The 20,223-nt window shown below is 39.3% G+C and overlaps 2 protein-coding genes across 3 annotated transcripts; one reads left to right on the top strand and one right to left on the bottom strand.

The window, feature by feature from the left end:
* The first annotated feature begins 1,904 nt into the window (after positions 1-1,904).
* Positions 1,905-8,591, top strand: LOC133524117 (protein hairy-like). Its single transcript, XM_061859968.1, has 4 exons — positions 1,905-2,275; positions 3,855-3,950; positions 6,846-7,119; positions 7,979-8,591. Exons 1-4 carry the CDS (start codon positions 2,210-2,212, stop codon positions 8,233-8,235), a joined length of 693 nt encoding a protein of 230 aa, XP_061715952.1. The 5' UTR covers positions 1,905-2,209; the 3' UTR covers positions 8,236-8,591.
* A 478-nt stretch (positions 8,592-9,069) lies between these two features.
* Positions 9,070-20,023, bottom strand: LOC133524109 (AP-2 complex subunit mu). 2 transcript variants are annotated; one of them, XM_061859960.1, is made up of 11 exons: positions 19,865-20,023; positions 19,455-19,643; positions 18,407-18,569; positions 16,814-16,929; positions 16,322-16,424; positions 15,405-15,527; positions 13,992-14,151; positions 13,014-13,221; positions 12,391-12,555; positions 11,533-11,650; positions 9,070-11,257 (listed from the first exon to the last, which is right to left on the bottom strand). In XM_061859960.1, exons 2-10 carry the CDS (start codon positions 19,629-19,631, stop codon positions 11,543-11,545), a joined length of 1,323 nt encoding a protein of 440 aa, XP_061715944.1. In that variant the 5' UTR covers positions 19,632-19,643; positions 19,865-20,023; the 3' UTR covers positions 9,070-11,257; positions 11,533-11,542. The 2 variants fall into 2 exon arrangements, with proteins under 2 accessions (XP_061715944.1, XP_061715943.1); XM_061859959.1 differs by having other exon boundaries at positions 13,992-14,162; positions 15,407-15,527.
* Positions 20,024-20,223: the final 200 nt, after the last annotated feature.

Below are 20,223 nucleotides of genomic sequence, written 5' to 3'. Positions count from 1 at the left end.
CCAAATCTTATTAGTATTAGTACTCTGACATTGGAGACTTTTTACATCCCAGGATTAAATGTATTTTTAATCATAGAGACTATACATCTATGCTGTATTGTTGTAATTATTTATTTTAAGTATATTATAATCTAATGTTTACCCAGGTATTGGCTCTGTTGTATTTATAAATATTTTTATGTATTTTTCATAGCACTATATGATGTTACTATAAATGTTGTATTGACTTGTAAAAGAGCCCTTGAGGCCTACTTGAGGTAAGGATCACTTTGTTGTCCGTCCATCTGTCTGTCTGCCTGTCAAGGCCCTTTATCTCGGGAACGCGTAGAGGTATCAAATTGAAATTAAAACCATATACTCAGGTCTACACTCCCTTGAAACCGTTAAAAAATTAACTAAGGTAACATGTAAAAAGATACGTTTATTTTGACACTCAAGGGAATCAAAATGAATGAATGATCTAGAATTATGGAATGATGGCAAGTAATATCATCTTACACTACAAAAACCAAGTAAAATCTCAAAACTAAAAATTAAAAAAAAAGTTGAATTTGTACGGAAACCTTGGTGGGCGGACAAACATACTGACACAAAAAAGATATAAAGATAAAGATAGTTCAAATAGGCATATTACAATGCGCTTATGAACGTCAAATAAAGCTACGCCGGCTCTAACCCTACACCACTGACACGAGAAGATTTAAATCCTCCCTCAATTAGAGGAGGGTATCCCAATATGGACCGGCAAGAAACTCGGAGGGACATATCTTTTCAAAACATTACATCTTATATATATCTTGTGTGTCAGTCTGTTTGTCCAGCCAGTTTGCTCCGAAACTACTACACTATACTAATATGAGTCGTATGTTTGTAAGTCTGTGACCCAATAGACGAGTAACGTAATTAAATAAACTTGGCGGCTTCTGGGGGGTAAGGTAAGGTAAATAAGACAAAAAAACATTTTTTAAACTATGTACATTTATCGCTTGACATATAAAATGAACGGGCTTATGATGATATGGCGAAATTATAAGGGTTCCTAATAGACTACGGAACCCTAAAAAAAGCCCACACGCACTTTTTCCTTAGAGTTATAACCTTGTAACTGTGTAATTAGTAATGTAAATTTATGGCTTTACCGAATATAAAGATTAATTTAGGTTGTCTGTCACCAAAATGCTACGAGATTACCAATATGTAGCCTTACGCGAGTGTACTACGCCAAAGTCGTAGCGAAGCTTAAACCGGCTTGCAATAAAGTTACACCACAGCAGTTTTGACTCTTGTCTTTCCGCACAGACTAAACATTTTTTCAAGCAACCCATGTAGATAGGTCGCCCTATATACATATCCGATTTTAAATAATAATATAATAATTCAGCCTATATACGTCCCACTGCTGGGCACAGGCCTCCTCTCATGTGCGAGAGGGCTCGGGCTATAGTCCCCACGCTAGCCCAATGCGGATTGGGGACTTCACATACACCTTTGATTTTTTTCGCAGATGTATGCAGGTTTTCTCTCGATGTTTTCCTTCACCGAAAAGCTAGTGGTAAATATCAAATGATATTTCGTACATAAGTTCCGAAAAACTCATTGGTACGAGCCTGGGTTTGAACCCGCGACCTCCGGATTGAAAGTCGGACGTCATATCCACTCGGCCACCACCACATTATCTGATCTGATTTTATACCAAACAAAAAACAATTTCAGTTTTTATAGAACTGCAGAGTACCTGTACCATACCTACCTAAGAAGTAGGTGCTAAATTAAATATTTAAGGGGCTTAAGAAGGACGCGGAAGAACCCAATTTGCTCGCATTTACATAGCCAATGGCTATGCCCATTAGGTCGCTTTTCTACAGGATCAGGTAGTAAAGCCACCTAAATGTTGCTGCGTCGCGTGCGACTCCCCCGACAGCACGCCCGTCGCGTGCTGTTACGGCTTCTGCCTCGATTGCTTCCGACCCTCAGTCGCGCGCCGACACCCGTGCCAGACACATTGCAGTGACCAGTGATAGTACTCGTAGTTGTCAAACTTTCGATACAGTTTAGCTAAGCACCGATACGTGTGACAACTCGTGATCGCGCTTCGTGTCTTTAAGGTAGTCAGTTATAAAGTGGATAAGTTTATTTTGTTTGAAGGGACCACCTTAAGGAGGTGCCTCTGATAGTATTAGGCGGAGCCTTTGATTTCAAGAAGCACATCATGGTGGCCGATGTTAGACAGTCAACAGCGATACCGCACCTGGAGAAAAGGGATGATAATAGGAAGGTGAGTTTACGTGGAGAATTTACTGGACTTTCGCTTATATATTGGTGTTAATGTTAATTTATTTGCTAATAAATTAAAAACACAACATAATACATATAAAACTTAAAATCTAAATCTAAAAATAAATAAAACTAATCTTAAAATAAATAATTAAAAACTATCCCCCTGCGGCATGGTGCCGTAGATGCTGGCAGCACTTCCTCGTTGTATCGCAATACTTATTCTCTGTGCGAGGAAGCTGCCAGCTCTACGATCACCGGTAGCGTCTGCTATTTTTTTGGATAATTCCTTGAATAGTGTAGATGCATTCGGACCCCACGGGAATAAATTAGAATACAACATAATAATTTCAATAAATAACGTCCAATTAATAAAAGACATCAACGCGTTTTAAGATTTGCAAACTTAGCAACTTATTTCTATCTAATCTATCTAAATTTTGCGTCTATGGCCGAGGGACGTACATCCAGCTGCTAAAGTGCATACCTACTTAATGAATAAATTCCATTCATGGAACAGATACTACTTACGTTATTCTAACAAGGAAAGGTACCCAACTGTCCGGTTCCGATTTGATTTATATTTATATATGTTATAGAGTAGTCTAAAATAACGGACACGTATTTTTTTTTAGCTGCCCAAATTCAACATATTGGGAGAAATTGTCCTCCAAAGTACTAAAAAGTTACTAAATCTTCTAACTTCTATAGAAAGTAATGCTCAAGCAACTTGCTAGTTAATGGGTTGTTTGAGTATATGTTTGAGAACAGGAAAAAATAATGTACTCGTGTTTTGTTATATCTGCTTAAACTCAAGTTTTCCTAAAAAAAACACCCGTCTTTATGTGTAACTTTAGCGATAAGATATTATAAAACTTCGAATGTCGATTTTTTTAGGAAAAAATGAGTTTTAGCCGATATAACAAAACACGTGCTCATTATTTTTTGCTGCTTTCAAACATATACTCAAACCAGCCATTAACTAGCAAGTTGCTTGACATCACTTTCTATAGGAGTTAGACGATTTAGTAATTTTTTTGTACTTTGGAGGACAATTTCTCCCAATAGGTTGAGTTTGGGCAGCTAAAAAAAAATACGTGTCTGTTATTTTAGGCTTATTTTAGGTTAATCGGAACCGGACAGTTGGGTACCTTTCCTTGTAAGTAAAATGTAATTAATGGCTAATTGTTATTGGCCATATGTTATGTAACCACTCATATGTAAAACTTTTATTTACGGCTGTTGTTGTCCTAAATATCAATAAATAAAAAATAAAATAAAATAAATGGGTAGGTATGTATTTTTGCAACTGGGTGTATATTTATCCCTATAATCTACACTGTAAACATAAATACAGGCCGGCATTTGCCATTTACCATATGTAGGTATAGGATTGGCAACGCGCTTATGACATCTACAGTCAGCAGCAAATAGATAATGACGACTGCCAGAAGTGACCAAATCTCAGGCCAATTATACACATTTTGTGACCGTAGAAATAAGTATGTGTCCCGAATCAGGTAAACATTTTTCACCTGATATTATGTAGTTCGAAAAATAAGGATTTTCCTGTATTGCAGAGCAATAAGCCGATAATGGAGAAGAGGAGAAGAGCGCGAATAAATAATTGTCTCAACGAACTGAAGACGCTTATACTCGATGTTATGAAAAAAGACGTAAGTATAGTTACTAGACGTTTATACTAAGTTAGGTTGTCAAAAACTTTTGGCTTATATAAATCATAGCCTCATAACTTTGCGCAAACTTGGTAGTAAAGTTATCCTATGTCCTTCCCCGAGCAACTATTCCTACCAAATTGCATCTAAATCAGTTCAGCGGTTTATGCGTGAAAGGGCAACAGACAGACAGACGATAGAGTTACTTTCACATTTATTATATTAATTACAGATGTGCAAGTTACGGAAAGTTTCCAAAAAAACGGAAATGTTCTCGGAAGTTTCTTGAAAATTACACAAAATATAAGACATTTTCATTTTTCGTTTCGGAAAGTTACAATCCCTATAAATAAATGTGGGAAATTTCTGAAACATTCCTGTGGAAAATTTCGCAGATGTGGAAAGTTTACGTCGGCACATCAGTGATATTAATAGGGATAGTAGGGAATGGATGTTACGAATGCGACGGTTTGAATCACTTGGATGACATACGACAAAAAACTCTTACACCTTACACTACTTTATTCGTCTTACTTTTCCGCTGCATACAAAATTTCTGCAGGGGGGTACCTTTTCTCTGCAGCTGACTGTACTGTAGTATATGTAAGTAGGTTATATAAGGAATCTCTATTATTACTGGCCACCTATGAAGTTGTATGTAGAACTAAATAATAAATGATATTCAGTCAGCTGTCAACCGGCCTTTGATTCACTGCATTGGCGACGAAATTTAAATTTTTTATGTGTTTTTTGGATTAAATTCGTTAAGTTGTGTGTGAAAAATGCATATCGGGACATTAGAGCCGTTTGATGTATCAACCAAACAGTGGTCGGTGTATATTCGTCGAATAAAACAGTACATTTTGGTAAATGAAGTGAGGGAGGAGCTCACGGTGCCGTTATTGATTACTGCTGTCGGAAATACAATGTATTTGTTAATGTGCGATATATGCTCGCCGACTTATCCCGAAGATATGACATTCGACCAACTTGTGAAGCTAGTAACCAAACACATGGAACCCACGGGATGCGAGAAGGAAGAGGTTGACCTGGCTCATACACTCGAGGCCGCGGGGAGGCACGCGGAGGTGAGCGGCGTGATTGCGGCGCCGGTTAGCACCTCGGGCGGCGGCGGCGGCGGTGGTGTAGTTGAGGAGCTGCACCACGAGAGTGAGCGACTCGGGTGGCGCGGCGGAGGGCGCGGGGCCGGAACCGGCAGCGTTGAGGCTGCAGTCCGGCACGACACGCCGTGTATCGACCCGGCGCGTTTATGTGAGTGCGGAAGGGAGTACCGAGCTGGAGCCGGCGGCGTTAAGGCCGTGACCCGGCGAGAGTCATCGAACGGCGGCGGCAGTGGTATGCGCGCCGTGAGTATTAGGCGTGGGCGGCGCGACGGAGGGCGCGGGCCCGGAACCGGCGGCGTTAAGGCTGCGGTCCGGCGCGACACGCCGTGTGTCGACCCGGCGCATTTATGTGGATGCGGAAGGGAGTACCTAGCCGAAGCCGGCAGCGTAGAGGCTGTGGCCCGGCGGGACTCATCGAGCGGGGGCGGCGGTACTGGTATACGCTCCGCGAGTGTTAGGCGTGGGCGGCGCGACGGAGGGCGCGACCCTGGAGCCGGCGGCGTGGAGGCTGCGGCCCGGTGCGACTCGTCGTGTGACGACCCAGCGCAATCTTGTCAGTGCGGTAGGGCATACCGATACGGAGCTAGCGGCATAGAGGCTACGATCCGGAATGAGTCCTCATGTGGTGACGAGACGGAATGTATAAGTATGGAGTGCGGGAGGGCACGCCATACCGGAACAGGCGGCGAAGAGGTTGCGGCCTGGTATGACTCATCATCTGGTGACGAGACGGAGTGTATGAGTATGGAGTGCGGGAGGGCACGCCATACCGGAACAGGCGGCGAAGAGGTTGCGGCCTGGTATGACTCATTATCTGGTGACGAGACGGAGTGTATGAGTATGGAGTGCGGGAGGGCACGCAATGTCGGAAAAGGCGACGAAGAGCCTGTGGCCCGTTATGACTCACAAGACGGCACGATTGTATGTAGCTGCGTGTTGATAGCGTTGATGAGCATCTTGGGCGGCGGCGAGAAGGCTGTGTTCCGGTCGTTATACGGTGGCCTAGTACAATGGTATCGGGCTCCATCAATCGCTCAAGAGACGATACTTATCAATGGAGAGTTTAGCGAGGATATGTATCGTTTAAAAGAACGTTGGAGGAAAGGAAATGAATGGCGCCTAAGCAGCCTCCGTCAAAGCAACGGACGAAGTGCCTGGTGGTTGCTGCATCGTCTACATCTTATGCTGCACAAGGGCTTTCATTCCACACGTCCGCCCGATCATTGTACGAATGAATTGAGCTCGGAAAGTGGCCAATCCTTTTGATTATTTATGTTGTTAACTTACTCATTTTGGTTTATTTGTGTTAAACTGTTATGTTTTGTTAGCTTATCTCTTGAATTGTATTTCATAACAATGTTATGTTTGTGGCTTTGCCGTAACTTGAAGTTTAAGAGGGAGAGATGTAGTATATGTAAGTAGGTTATATAAGGAATCTCTATTATTACTGGCCACCTATGAAGTTGTATGTAGAACTAAATAATAAATGATATTCAGTCAGCTGTCAACCGGCCTTTGATTCACTGCATGTACCTATATACTTATCATTCCAAGATGGTTCAAAAATACATACATCATCTTTGGTTAAACATCACATACATCATCATTGACTTTATACACCAATTTGTAATGTTGTTGGTGTATTTCTTTCATATTAGCACCCCGTTTACGTCCTCAGCTACTGCATCGGAGCCAAAGAGTAAAGTAAGTATCGGAGCTCAAAGGTCCACAAAAATGTCACCCGTGTTTAATAGCAATATTTTTTTTCCAGCCAGCAAGTCACTCGAAGCTGGAAAAGGCTGATATCCTCGAGATGACCGTTAAACATTTAGGCGGTTTACGTTCTGGCGCACCGGACAGGTTCAGTGCTGGTTACCGGCGTTGCCTGTCCGAGGTGGCCCGGTTTCCTGGGCTAGATATCGAATTAAGGAAGAAGCTGGTGAAACACTTGGAAGGATTGGTGCCGAGGGCCAGGCCGCCTGTTGTATCCACTCCGCCTTCGGATTTCGAAGATGTCGTTCCGCCGTCTACTGTTTTGATCTCTGGTTAGTCTGTTTCCATTACTAAATAGTGAATACTTGAGACTTGAATCCTTGCATTGTATTATTACGAGCTTTTATTTAGTTTCACCTGCCCCGTTTTCTGTAGGTATGTTTGTAATCAATTTTTTCAAGTTAAATTATAGCCACTTCCCATTATTTGATTGAGCTGAACTGAAAGTTGAAACTCACTTATGTACCTAAGTTGGGTGACAAATTCAATATTATACCATTCAATGTGGCCATAGGAACTCTTGAGATGAAACAGCGTAATCTAAACATATAAATGCGATGATGTCTGATTTATGTTTGGGTGTGTTAGAATCTCTCGATGAGTATTAGATCACTGTTTGAAAGAAAAGTACAATCGGCGATAAAACCGTGTATCAATAATGACAGTTTTGAAAAAAACTTAATATGACATTGTCACATCAGCGAGTTAACCTTTTGAACACCAATAAAGACCTAAAGTCGTCGTAACTGGTTGTGCCCACCGCGCCATGGGTGTTATGGCGTACGCTGTCAAAGTAACCTTTACACTTTCAAGTAAGGTTTACATTAGCTCGCTTGCGCCAGAGACCTGGCGATATAGCGTAGGTAGGTATCATTTCGTTAGTAGGTACCGCATTCGCCAGAACGGGCACACTTTTACATTGAACGAATATTAGTAATGGATATTAATCCATTACTTCGACAGCGTACGCCATAATACCTATTGTTGTTCATGGCGCGGTGGGCACAACCAGTTACGACGACTTTAGGCGTTATTTAAAAATTAGAGCTCTGATAAGTCACCTAAGATACCTTAATATTTCAAATGTTTAGGTACCTACCCTTTTTAACCTTTTGCCCCCTTCTTTTGCAGCTGGCCCCGGCTCCGTTCATCTAGTCCCTACACGTCTACCCAACGGCGACATCGCGCTGCTTCTCCCAACCAACGTGAACGCTAACACATTAGGGTCTTTACGAGCTGCTGTAGGGGCACCGGCCCTAGCACCTTTCTCTCGAGACCCTTGTTTCTCGCCTGCCAGTTTAGTGGGCTCCCCAAGCCCTGTGGATCTCGCCCCTCTAGCTTTAATTGCGAGAAAAACACTAGAGGACCAACCGTGGAGACCTTGGTAACGGCCAGCTGATGATGCTTCTGTGATACTAAGCGTGCGTGAAATCGAGAATGAAGTTCCTAGACAGTATTAAAAGTAGTCAGGTGACAACCAAAAGTTACTAATTAGAAAAAATAATTAAACAGAAATCAGAAATTAAATTTTATTACTCGCACGGTTCACTATGGCTTATGAACTTGTAGTAATTAGTGACTTTTGGTTGTCGACCATGTTACGAGTAAGACGCAATTGTCTGTGTTAGTTAAAAGAAATTCTCCAGTAAATTGTAGATTTTACTTATATTAGCACAGTCAGATATAGTGTGCGTAATTTTAAAAGAAAATGTAGGTACATTTCTATTTCTATGCATCTCTGCACACGAAACTTGTATTCAGTCTTCCTTAAATTAAAAGTAGAAATTATTTGTAATTATTAAAATATATGATATGAGACATCTAAGTCAGTATTTTGTACGATCTAATAAAATAATAATAAGTACCATTGAAATGAAATATAATTATATATTACTTTTACATGTTGTATAATTTCAAGGGCTCTATTATTAAGGATAGTTTATGTTTACTAGTTTCAATAGAAAACATCGATAGGATTGACAGGCGTTAGACCAAGGGCGATATACTTGTTGCCCAGTGTCACCGATTTAAACTTCAACCTGTACGTAACTTTATAAACATTATACATAGTGCGCCGAAAATATATAGAGCTCAAGGCACTTTGAATATATTTTCTTATAAATAGATAACATTAAATGATTTATAAGCGGTTATTCCAAAAGTGCTTAGGTTCAATTAACCCAGGTCTACCCTTCAAGACAGGGTGAAATAAAACGTGCGTATTGTGTTTACTATTTATTGTACATGAACCTTTTTGTAACACCATACATATAAGCATTTCCTATAACAGCATGCACTTACACTGAGCGTCTACGAAACACGCACGTTTTGATTCTACGCTCAATGTACATTCCTTTACATTTTCTGTTTAATAAAGAAATTAATGTTTTCGTTTTAGAAAGTGTTAAATAGTGGGTATCAGCGGCGGCTTGTAATTTTATTTAGGCCTGTAGATATCTCAAATTGTCATGAAATGTGCTAGCCGATAGGAATCGAGTTCTATTGCCCTGCCATCGGTGCATCCTTTGTATATTGTGTACAATCTATACAAAATCCGTAATAAGTTTTCAACAGTTAAACGTTGCGGTAAAATAGATCTTCGTCCCGAGCAATAAGGCTCATTTGTAGCTCAAGTTTTACCGTCCATAGTAGCTTATTGTAATGCGTGTTTCGAAGACGATAACCAAGCAAATACCCTACGATAACCCTAATTAACACTAGTTATATTTAGTGATACTTTTTGAAAGTATACAATAATTTATATATTTAATTCAATAAACCTGTTACGAAATGAATCGAATGCATTTCTAAATTTCATAGGAATGGTATGTTGATGTGGTAGTTTACGACACTCTTTATATTATTAGAACTATTAAATGTACAGTCGAAATCAGATTGGATGGTCTCTATCGGCGCCGTTTAGCGTGAAGCGAACCTGATGATGGACTTCTTAAAGACCTTGGGCCTTAGGGCAACCCACACTAGCGTCTCCCGAAAGTCGGCGTCTAGTCAACTCCATGGCTGCTGCTCGACGCAGCGACGCCATATTCCATAGCGCTGACTAGACGTCGACGCTCAAAAGACGCTAGTGTGGGGTGGCCCTTATAGTGATAATTTTAAAGAGTCCATTCAGTTACATTGTGGCATAAAAACACACCGTAATGAATTAAGTCAATTTGATGCCGACGACATTATATCTACATCTACCAAAAGGAAAATAAGGCATACAAACAGATATACAGATACGTATTGGGACCACTGTTTTAGAATAGATGCATACAGGGTTAGATTCATCTTAATATATTTCATACAAACAAGTGTTTAACGGAATTCAATTAAAAAATAGACAGAACATTAAGAGTATTATAATAAACTAACAAACTCCTTTTATTTATATGAAGGTCCTACAATATTTTAACGAGTGCATAAGTATTCAAAAACGATACACTAAATACATAAGTAACGTGGACAAATCACTGCAATAATAATACTTACATTTTTGGTCGAATACAAATAAGCACCTCACGATGCAATAAAATCCTAAATCGCATAAAATATACATAGATGTATTATTGTAATTCCTACTTGTGTCACCACAATCAAAATCATAATAAATATAAGATTTCATAAAAACATTTCATTTTGAGATTCGATGTGGCTTACAAATACTCGTACATGTTATATCATAGTGTTGACATAATAACGTAATATATAATTATTAGAGGACTGATTTAAATTTTATACATACACCATGTACAGTCAGCGTCAAATATTATGTAGCAACCAAAGTAGCCAAATAGTTCGGTACACCATATATTAAGTATGGTGTACCGAACTATTTGGCCACTTTGACTGCTACTAAGTATTTGACGCTGACTGTATGTATACTTTAGTAGTATATGGGCGAACGAGCGCTGCTCAGAAATCAGAAATTGCCCAAATATAAGACGCAAACACAATGACAAACAAATGTTTTAAATTAAAATGTTATTATATTGCAGCCCTCTAAGAATCATATACAAAACATATCATATATTTTACCAAGTATCGCACAAAGGCATAAAAATAAAAACGATCTACTTAAAAATATTAAAATAAAAAAATAAAATAAGAATCTCATAACTTTGATGTTAGGAAACTCCTTTACATAAATGAATTAGCTGAAAAGTCAGTGTTTATTCAAGAGCCGAGTGAATAGTATAGGTGTCTTTTTCACAGTTACAGCTTGTACATTCTGATAAGGGCACCATTTTTTGGTTCAATTTTTTGCTGGTTATTACAATGTTTGAGCGACTTTCAACGTTAACTCAATGGCCATAGAGTTGATTTTATCTAGCGGGCCCGTTTAACATTAAATATTAAACAGTATGTAACGCGCCTTTTGTAGCTTCAAGTCCGATTCAAGAAATTCTGGAAAGAAATTTTGATTTTACTTAAAATGTAAATAAAATGATAAAAAATCGTTTATAATGACGTGGCATTAAATACGAGGAAAGCTAAATTAATTGTATTAATTAAGTTACCTTAAGGTCGGCAACCAGAATAGTATTTTTTGAGACAAATTTCAAAACTAACCATTCCAATTGGCATAGTCGAAAAAAGCGTTTCGGATCTTCAAATAAGCCGATAAAAAAAGTGTTTCAAGACCCAAATATGTACCAAAAGTTGAGTAAAGGCATACTCACAATCAGTCGTCTAGCATCTGGTCTCGTAGAGGCCGGAGCGGCCGATGTAGCGCACCCATTTGATCACGTCGTGGTCCGAGTAGTTCAGTTTGGGCTCGAACACTTTTAGGTAGCGGACCTAAAAGGGAAAATCGTCAGTTCAAAATTAAGTACGTGTTATTTAAATAATTAATAATTACATAACTAGTGGTACATAGCAAGATTGCAAAATGCAAATGTTATATGGGATAGCGCGAGGTGCGAAGTATATCTCTATAGACGATACCTGAATGTAATATGGAACGAGAGGAGAGTTAAGCTCCATTTAGACGATTGAAGAACTTGCATGCGATTTGCGTTACATTGCGGTATTGGTCGACCGACTGAATTCATTGTACTCTAATAAGCAATGTATAAAAAATTTCAAGCAATTTCTTAAACCGTCCGAATGGGGCTTGAAGGTATTGAAAAACTAATCGTCTCGGGACCTTGATAACTCAGTATCATTGAGAGCTATCGAAGAAGGAATCCCATTGACAAGATTCTCAGATCTGAATGTCCAAAATAACACTTGATTTTACCAGTTGCTCTTTGATAAAGAAAAACATCGCTAGAATCTCAACCTAAACAAAATTGTGTGCGACGTGACGGATGTGTGGAGACTACAGCCTAAACGGGCTTTATAGGATGTAATCTATATCCAGTGTTGTAGCGTAAAGCACGACCAGAAATATATGATCATTGTCAAGAGGGCGCTGTTATTCTCATGTACAGGATGACAGTTCAGTTTAGTATGAAAAATTTAGTTCCTATTTCGTTCCGCAATATGGCGCGTGATCATATATTACTGGTCAGGCTTTAACTGTACCGTGTCGGTACCTTGAAGCCGGAGGGCGCGAAGGGCACCTCGAAGCCCATGGAGATGGGCGGGCGCGTCCACTTCTTCTTCGTGTCCGTTTCCAGCAGCTCGATCTCGGCCGACAGCTGCGTCTCCTTCATGCCCGCCATGCGCTTGATCTTCCACACTATCGCGTTCTCTGATGACTGAAAAATATACGAATTAATCATTTTTATGGCTTTTACTCTTAGTGAACTTAAGGCCGATCCATGCACACAAAATACGTGATGCAGTACCGCGACTTCCTTCGCTGTGCCTCACTTGCTGTGCGTATACGCAATACAAGTGATGTACTACGAAGAGCCGTAGACGCGTTACATAGGCCTTGGATTTGGCCTAGCCTATAATGAATTTGCCAATGTTAAATTTGTTGACGTACCAACGGAGAAGAATGTTTGATGCGAATGATTTTTGAACTAACTATTGAAAAATGAAACTGCTATTTATTGTTATGGCGTCAGATTGATAATTTAGTTATCCCTATCTCTGTCCACCAATGTCTCTGTCAATTACCAGTGCCTCGCTCTTGAAGTTACTAATCGATAGTAAGTTAGGAACAGTAACGCTAAAACCACGACTTAGAACGATAGAAGTATATTAGTACCTTATACTTAGCCTTCCCCTTGAGGCAGATAAGCTGCACCCCGCTGGTGTTGAGCGGGGTCGGTATCTTCACCTCGATCTTCTGCCCGAGCAGCGAAGGCTTGAAGTTGCTCTTGAGGACCACCTTCACCTCCATCTTGGTGCGGCCCACCTCGCGCACGAGGGGGATCACGCGGAACGGCAGCGAGATGTCTTTTGTGGTGCGGTATCTGGGACGAAACATACTACATTAGTAAAGCTCACTAAGGTGGAATATCCAACCCAGGTTTTATATCACAGATACATGTATGACAGTACAATTAATTTAATTTGTCCACCGCAAGGGTCATATTAGTACAATATTGATACAGAATGATTGTGTAGCAAATGGGCGAAATTGACATTTTTGTGTCTGCGATAGAATAGGCATATGGCTGGCAATCCCTTTAGTCGCTAAGGTAGTTATAGTACTCGTATTTTTTTTTAAACCCGAAAAAGATGTAAAGATATGGTTGAGAAATATATGATATAGTTCGCTTTTTTTAACATTAGATAGAAGTTAAGCGATCGTGACGTCTTTTTATTAAAAAAACACGTTCGAAAAATAAGTCGCACCACATAAGTAACAATTATAAATCATATATCATATACATTGTTTTGCTTTCATAAGTAATATAAACTAATTTTAAAAAGCGGATATCAGTAATTTTCAATAAAAAGACACATCCAGTTTTTTACTTTTTCTCTAATGCTAAAAAAACTAAGTATAGTACGTAAACCAAGATTTACCAGCTATTTTCATATTATGCATCTGATACCCTAAAAGAAAAAAAATGAACCTCAACATAATATTGTCATATACTAAACCAGCATTGAAGTGTTCCTGAGAACCATCTTCTGTATTTCTCGGGTACATGTAATCATAATAAGCGTTTTTCTGCTACATTATTCTCCGAATCACTTCTGAATTTCGACAGAAATGCCTTTATTTCGGTCTCACCTCATGAGTTCAAACTCCCCGTCAGGAGGTATGAAGGAGATGCTGTGCTCAGTCTCAAACTTGCTGAGCTTGACGCACTGGTGGAACTGGCAGTCGTCGATGACGACCACCGGCTTGCCGGAGCGCGCCGGGTCGCTGTCCGTGTTGCCGGAGATGCCCCCTGAGAAGTCAGTGGGGGGAATTGGATCATATTAATGAGATAGGTATTGACAATTGGAGTGGTGCAGCAGAAACAAATATTAGAGCGGAGTGAGGTGAAAAACGACCCCCCTTTGATCGGTATTGTTATCAAATAGTCAGGTAACAACCAAAACTCACTAATTACCACCACAAGTTCATAGCTATAATGAATCGTATTAGTACCATGATACGATAGATTTATGTTTAGTTATTTTTTAGTAATTAGGGAGTCTTGACAACCAAGACGAAATATAAATAAATAAGTAAATATTATGGGCCAATCTCACACAAATCGACCTAGTCCCACAATAAGCTCAATAACCTTATTGAGCTTATTGTGGGACTAGGTCTTAATTACCCACAACACAGACCTCTCTGTTGTGGGTAATTAAGAAGCGTGCGTAAACTGTAGGGGGCAGCACACGAGACGTCAGATTTTTGTTGCGAGGTGTAAATGGGAAGTTTATACTTCCAATGTAGCGCACAAGATGGCAGAACCTACTATGCACAAGAAAACGTACGAGAACGGTAGATGGGAGCACTTGCTTTGGCGTGAAGTGCCAATGTGTTTGTTTCCGATTCAGTCCACAAGATGACAGACCCTCCAACGCGCACGTTTCCTATAGATAAATACTTAGATACATAGAAAACATCCATAACTCAGGATCAAATAATTGTGACGAACACAAATAAATGCCCTTACCAGGATTTGAACCCGGGCAAAACCTCCTTCTTAGGCAGGGTCACTACCAACTAGGCTAGGAGGCCGTTAAACACGACACAATATTCTCTATGTAGTGTAATAAGGAAAACAACCTTCCAGCTGGGGATCTACGCTCCACGTTTAAAGTTTGGATGATGACGAATTTCGATAACTTCTGGTCCCGGTTTTTTTTTGTGCCAGATCTAGGGTTGACCAGAGCGCTAGCATGCAATATTTGTTGGTCGGTTGGTAGTCATCGCAAACAGATTGACTTTGATATGTTTTAAAGAAATAAATAGTTTTTGTTAACATTCTTCTCTTCTTTCTTTCCATCCTGTTACCCTCTGCTGGAGTCTGGAGTGCAGGGCTCGAATTATATTCCTCCACTGACTCGTCTTAGGCAGCTTGGGTAACCTCCTCCCACCCCATCGCCAATACACGCAACTCTTGCTCCACAGAACAGCGCCAAGTCTTATATATATTCTTCTTTCTAATAAATCTTAAAGTTAAAATTCTATAAAGCAACTCACCATTCCCCTTGCCCTTGGCCTCCATGACGATTTTGTCGTTGATGCCAAACTTGCATTCGGGCATGCCCGACAGGTACGACTTCATTACCACCTTGCCAGCAACGTGAGCTGATAGCACTTGCCCTGCAACAATATTACATAAACATTTAGCCCTTATTCAGTAGATGATATCTAATACCGTATTTGTAAAAAAGATCACAAAAGGACTATGCGTCAAAACAGGCCAAAAACCAACAAATTTGAGAATTAGGTCCTTAGATAGGTATTTATATGTACTTCATTTCGTTCTATGGATACCAAGCGGAATTCCATTGCAGTCGTATTTTAATCAAAATGTCATTACCCTTATTACCTAGGCAATAGGGTGCACCGCTGGGCGAGCTCGGCGAATGGTTTGCCGCACTCGCAGCGGTGCGCCAACATCTGCCCTGCAGCAATTAATTTACTTACTTGGACTCTATTGCCTAATAAGGGTGATGACATTTTGACTAAAATGCAAATATCTCAATTCTGCAATGGAATTTCGGTTGGTGCCCATAGAGCGAAATAAAGAACATAGAAATGCTTATCTAATTACCTAACTCTCGTTTCTGTTGGTTTTTGGACCAAGCTCCATACAAAGTTGCCCATGGTCCTTTTTTTTTAAATATATGTATATATTATATATATTAATAAAGCATTATACATTTTAAAACATGAGAAGACTAATTAGTATTGTCAACTAGGGTTCCCTTTATGGTTTACTTTAGTTCCGTTTTATTTGTTTAGATTGAAAAATTATGAATAAACTGACCTAAAGTAGCCCAAAGAAGCATACAACACAGCATACTTGGTGTATCTCCCGTATTCCTATGCCCGCCTTCTGCTCCATTATATTAGGATCTGCAGATGAACTAAAACGAATGGAAATACAGTACCTTGAGGCGACATAAGGAGGTTAACATATTCCAGCACATCAAGGAACAACTCGTTGCGTCTGTATTTGATGCCCTCGCGCCTCCATCCGATTTGCCCTGTCACCTGTCATACAAAAAAACCCTTTAAAAAAATCTATTTTGTTCCAGATAAACGGTTACGCCATTTACACATTACGCATACTTTGCGGACATAAAGTGGTAAGGCGCGTATTTTTTACATGTTCATGTCACGACTCGGACAATCTTTCCACCGCGGTACAACCGGCTAACGGTTTTTTAAATTCATCTAAATTATCTAACAAAGTATCCGCCGGGAGGCGATGACTGATAATAAATGCTCCTGGCCCCCCGGTTTAGTTCATGTACTTTTAAGTTCGGCTTCGTACGTAAAACCATTCTTGTCAGATTAACTTACATAATAAAATTGAATGTCAAAATTTTTACAGAAAAACTCTTAATAACATTGAATTATAAATTATATTAGATACTAACCTGGGAGGTGATTTGAGCTTGTTCTTCCTTAGAGGCAGACTTAATGCCCTGTTGAGTGATGAATGTCTTCAGCACTCCTGTGTCTGAGTTCTGAGGGTATCCAAAGTCCAGGATCTCTGCAAGGATACACCAATTTTCCGTAAATTACTTAGCCTCATACAAAGCCTTTAGCTAAAAAACCGGCCAAGAGTATGTCGGGCCATGCTCCGAGTAGGGTTCCGTGTTACTCCTCCGTCGCAATAAGCTAAACTGGAGCTTAAAGTATAGTAGATTGAACAACCAAGGGATGAACTGTGGATGTACTTCTTTTTACTATGAAGGGGAAACTTTTTGCGATAACTCAAAAACAGCTAAACTGATCATATCCGTTAAACTATAGCGTTTCGTTTAATGTCTTTTTTAAGCTCTACTTCCAAGATTTTTTTCATATTTTTTGGACCTATGGTTCAAAAGTTAGATGGGGGACACATTTTTTTTTTCTTTCGGAGCGTTTATCTCCGAATATATTCACTTTATCAAAAAATGTTTGTTGAAGACCCCTATTAGTTTTGAGAGACCTTTCCAACGATATCCCACACAGTAGGGTTGAAGCAACAAAAAAATGTTCACCCCCACTTTACGTGTAGGGGAGGTACCCTAAAAAAAATATTTTAGATTTTATTGAACGACTTTCTCGGCTTTATTGATTTATATATCCATGCCAAATTTCAGCTTTCTAGCACTAACGAACACGGAGCAAAGCCTCGGACAGACAGACAGACGGACATGGCGAAACTATAAGGGTTCCTAGTTGACTACGGAACCCTAAAAACGCATAAAGTCTATACAAGGTTTTAAAATTTAAATCATACTTCTACTTCTGTAATATTTTTCAGGTATAGGTTTTAACAGCAACAATTTCATACAGCAGTTACGAAGTATTGCTAGGTGTTGGAGTGGACATTTGAGATACATTATGTGCATTTCCAATTGGTACTTCATTAGACTTTAGTACTCCTGAGGCAGCTGAAAGCGCTGGTAGCTTAGCGGTAAGAGCGTGCGACTTTCAATCCGGAGGTCGCGGGTTCAAACCCCGACTCGTCCCAGTGAATTTTTCGTAACTTATGTACGAAATATCATTTGATATTTACGAGTCGTTTTTCGGTGAAGGAAAAATCGTGAGGAAACCGGACTAAGCCCAATGAGGCCTAGTTTACCCTCTGGGTTAGAAGGTCAGAAGGCAGTTGCTTTCGTAAAAACTAGTGCCTTCGCCAATTCTGGGATTAGTTGTCAAGCGGACCCCAGGCTCCCAAGAGCCGTGGCAAAAAACGCAAGGAAGAAGAAGAGTAATCCGGAAACAATTGTTGATTTTAAAGCAAGTAATACCCATGGTGATTTCTGGTATCATCAGTTGATTTTCTATTAAGTGAATTTTACTTAAATCAGTTTCTTATAAACATTTTTTTTTTAATTCCGTTAACTAGGAGGTTGAATAAAAAAATTTTTTTTTTTATAAGTTACTTAATTTAAGCTCAGGAATGCACCCTTGAAATTAACGGAAATAAAAAAAAAACAGTGTATTAAATAAGACATTATTATAAAACTTGTTCCTACCATCAAGCAGTTCATAGATAAGAACAAAGTTGTTCTTGATGTTCTCTTCCGAGATCTTGCCGAAGTAGGACTGCATCACATCAATGATCTTGAGGAGGAACTCGAACACCATGGCGGCATTCACATTTTGCTTCGTCACTGCTGCTAGCCATATGTTGGCTCGCTGGTAAAAACAAGAATATGTATAGTAAACATCATTTTTGGACTAGTTTTAGTGTATTAACAGCAACACCCATTACTGACTGCACATAGACTTTTATCAGCAACTACCAGTAGACTTTATCTTTTAGTAACAACACAACATGGACAGTAGGGTGTCCCTTATTTTACAATATTCAAAAATAAATAATGCATTCCCACCCCTAAAACGCCAAATTATTTACTTTTATCCCAAAACACTCTATAAATAATTTTCTGGGCATTCCTGTAACTGCAACCTGTACGGACTCTCATGCGACTTTCCCATACAATGAAAATGACAAATTTTTTTTTTCTTTGTATTAATTGCGTAATACTACTGCCGTATAGTCATTATTTCACAAGAAAATCCCAATGGGAACAGAAAACCAATAATAAATTATTTAATTACTGTCTGACCTAATTTTGCCATAGTAATTTCTATGGGAATTTCAGTTGCAAGCATGTCCTGATTTTTTTTTTCAGTGTGTTTTTGGGTAGTATCATTTTATATTAGAGGGTATGCATTGTTACATTTTAAAATCGCAAAATAAGAGTCATTCTAATGGACAGTCATCCATGATGGTATGTCCCATCATTTAATATACCTTATACCTACACTTTTTTTTTTTTTCAATATTTAAATAGGGTGTACAAAGGTATTTCCACATCAAATCAAATGTTAGAGTTAAATGGAATTATTAGCAAATTCCGTGTGAATCCAACAGAAAGTTTAAGTGCATCATTGTTTTAGTCTTAGAGAGATTTATGACAAGCCAACTTGTCACAATGTATCCTACTTCAGGATAGCCAACTCCTTGAAAACAAGATGCATATGCCTATTATACCTACATAAAATTAAGAAACTTACCTTGATGTGAAAGAACGAGGTTCTCGCAATGTTGGTGACGGGCGAGCGGACCTGCTGCCGCGCGTGTATCACGTTCACCCGGAACGCATCCACCGCGTTCCGCCCGATGTCATCACGGTACACTCGCGAGATCAGCACCTCGCCCTTGTGGTTGTACACGAACAACCCACCGATCATCTTGACTGTACCCTGCAAGTTACCATACGTCAATTTTAATGGGCGGATACCCTCACTTACAACTTTTTTCTGACTATTTCAATTCAAATACACTCGAGTACGTAAGTATCAATAGAACAATAGCTATGGGAGTACATTAAAACCGATAGAAAAGCTAAAGACAGGATATGACCAATAAATCCGATAGGACACCATGAACGACATTACTGAACATTTTCCCAGATTTAACATACCTGCTATCCTTTGGATGCAAACATGAGGTGTTAGTATTTAAATAGCTGACTAAATACTAAGGAGGAGTGAGGAATTACAGCATTTTTATTTAATTGTATTTCGGTCAATCGAAGAAGATGATGCCCGCCCCCAAAAATGAAACGTCAATACTGTCAAACAGATAATAAAGTATCGTTCGTGTCATGAGGTTAAGCAAAGTGTCCTTTTGAGAAATATGGTTAAAATCTAACTACAATTGTTATTTTTTATTCAAATCAAAATAATAACAATTACTGAACCATTTATTTAGTCAGTATCAATTGAATAATTTAATTTAATCAAAATCCTAGAGACTTTAACTCGTTAATAAGTCACAGAC

The sequence above is a fragment of the Cydia pomonella genome, chromosome 13 (genome assembly GCF_033807575.1).
Source record: "Cydia pomonella isolate Wapato2018A chromosome 13, ilCydPomo1, whole genome shotgun sequence".
In the NCBI taxonomy this organism is placed as follows: Eukaryota; Metazoa; Arthropoda; class Insecta; order Lepidoptera; family Tortricidae; genus Cydia; species Cydia pomonella.
The sequence above is the reverse complement of the archived record's forward strand: the minus strand, read 5'-3'. Positions and strand labels throughout refer to the sequence as shown.

Coding starts and splice junctions, on each gene's coding strand:
- LOC133524117 (XM_061859968.1), top strand. CDS start 2,210: ATGGTGGCCGATGTTAGACAGTCAACAGCGATACCGCACCTGGAGAAA. Junction 3,951..6,845: donor TCGATGTTATGAAAAAAGAC/GTAAGTATAGTT, acceptor TTTTTTTTCCAG/CCAGCAAGTCACTCGAAGCT. Junction 7,120..7,978: donor GTCTACTGTTTTGATCTCTG/GTTAGTCTGTTT, acceptor CTTCTTTTGCAG/CTGGCCCCGGCTCCGTTCAT.
- LOC133524109 (XM_061859959.1), bottom strand. CDS start 19,631: ATGATCGGTGGGTTGTTCGTGTACAACCACAAGGGCGAGGTGCTGATC. Junction 18,570..19,454: donor CCTCGTTCTTTCACATCAAG/GTAAGTTTCTTA, acceptor TGTTTTTACCAG/CGAGCCAACATATGGCTAGC. Junction 11,651..12,390: donor TCGCGCCCTCCGGCTTCAAG/GTACCGACACGG, acceptor TTTCCCTTTTAG/GTCCGCTACCTAAAAGTGTT.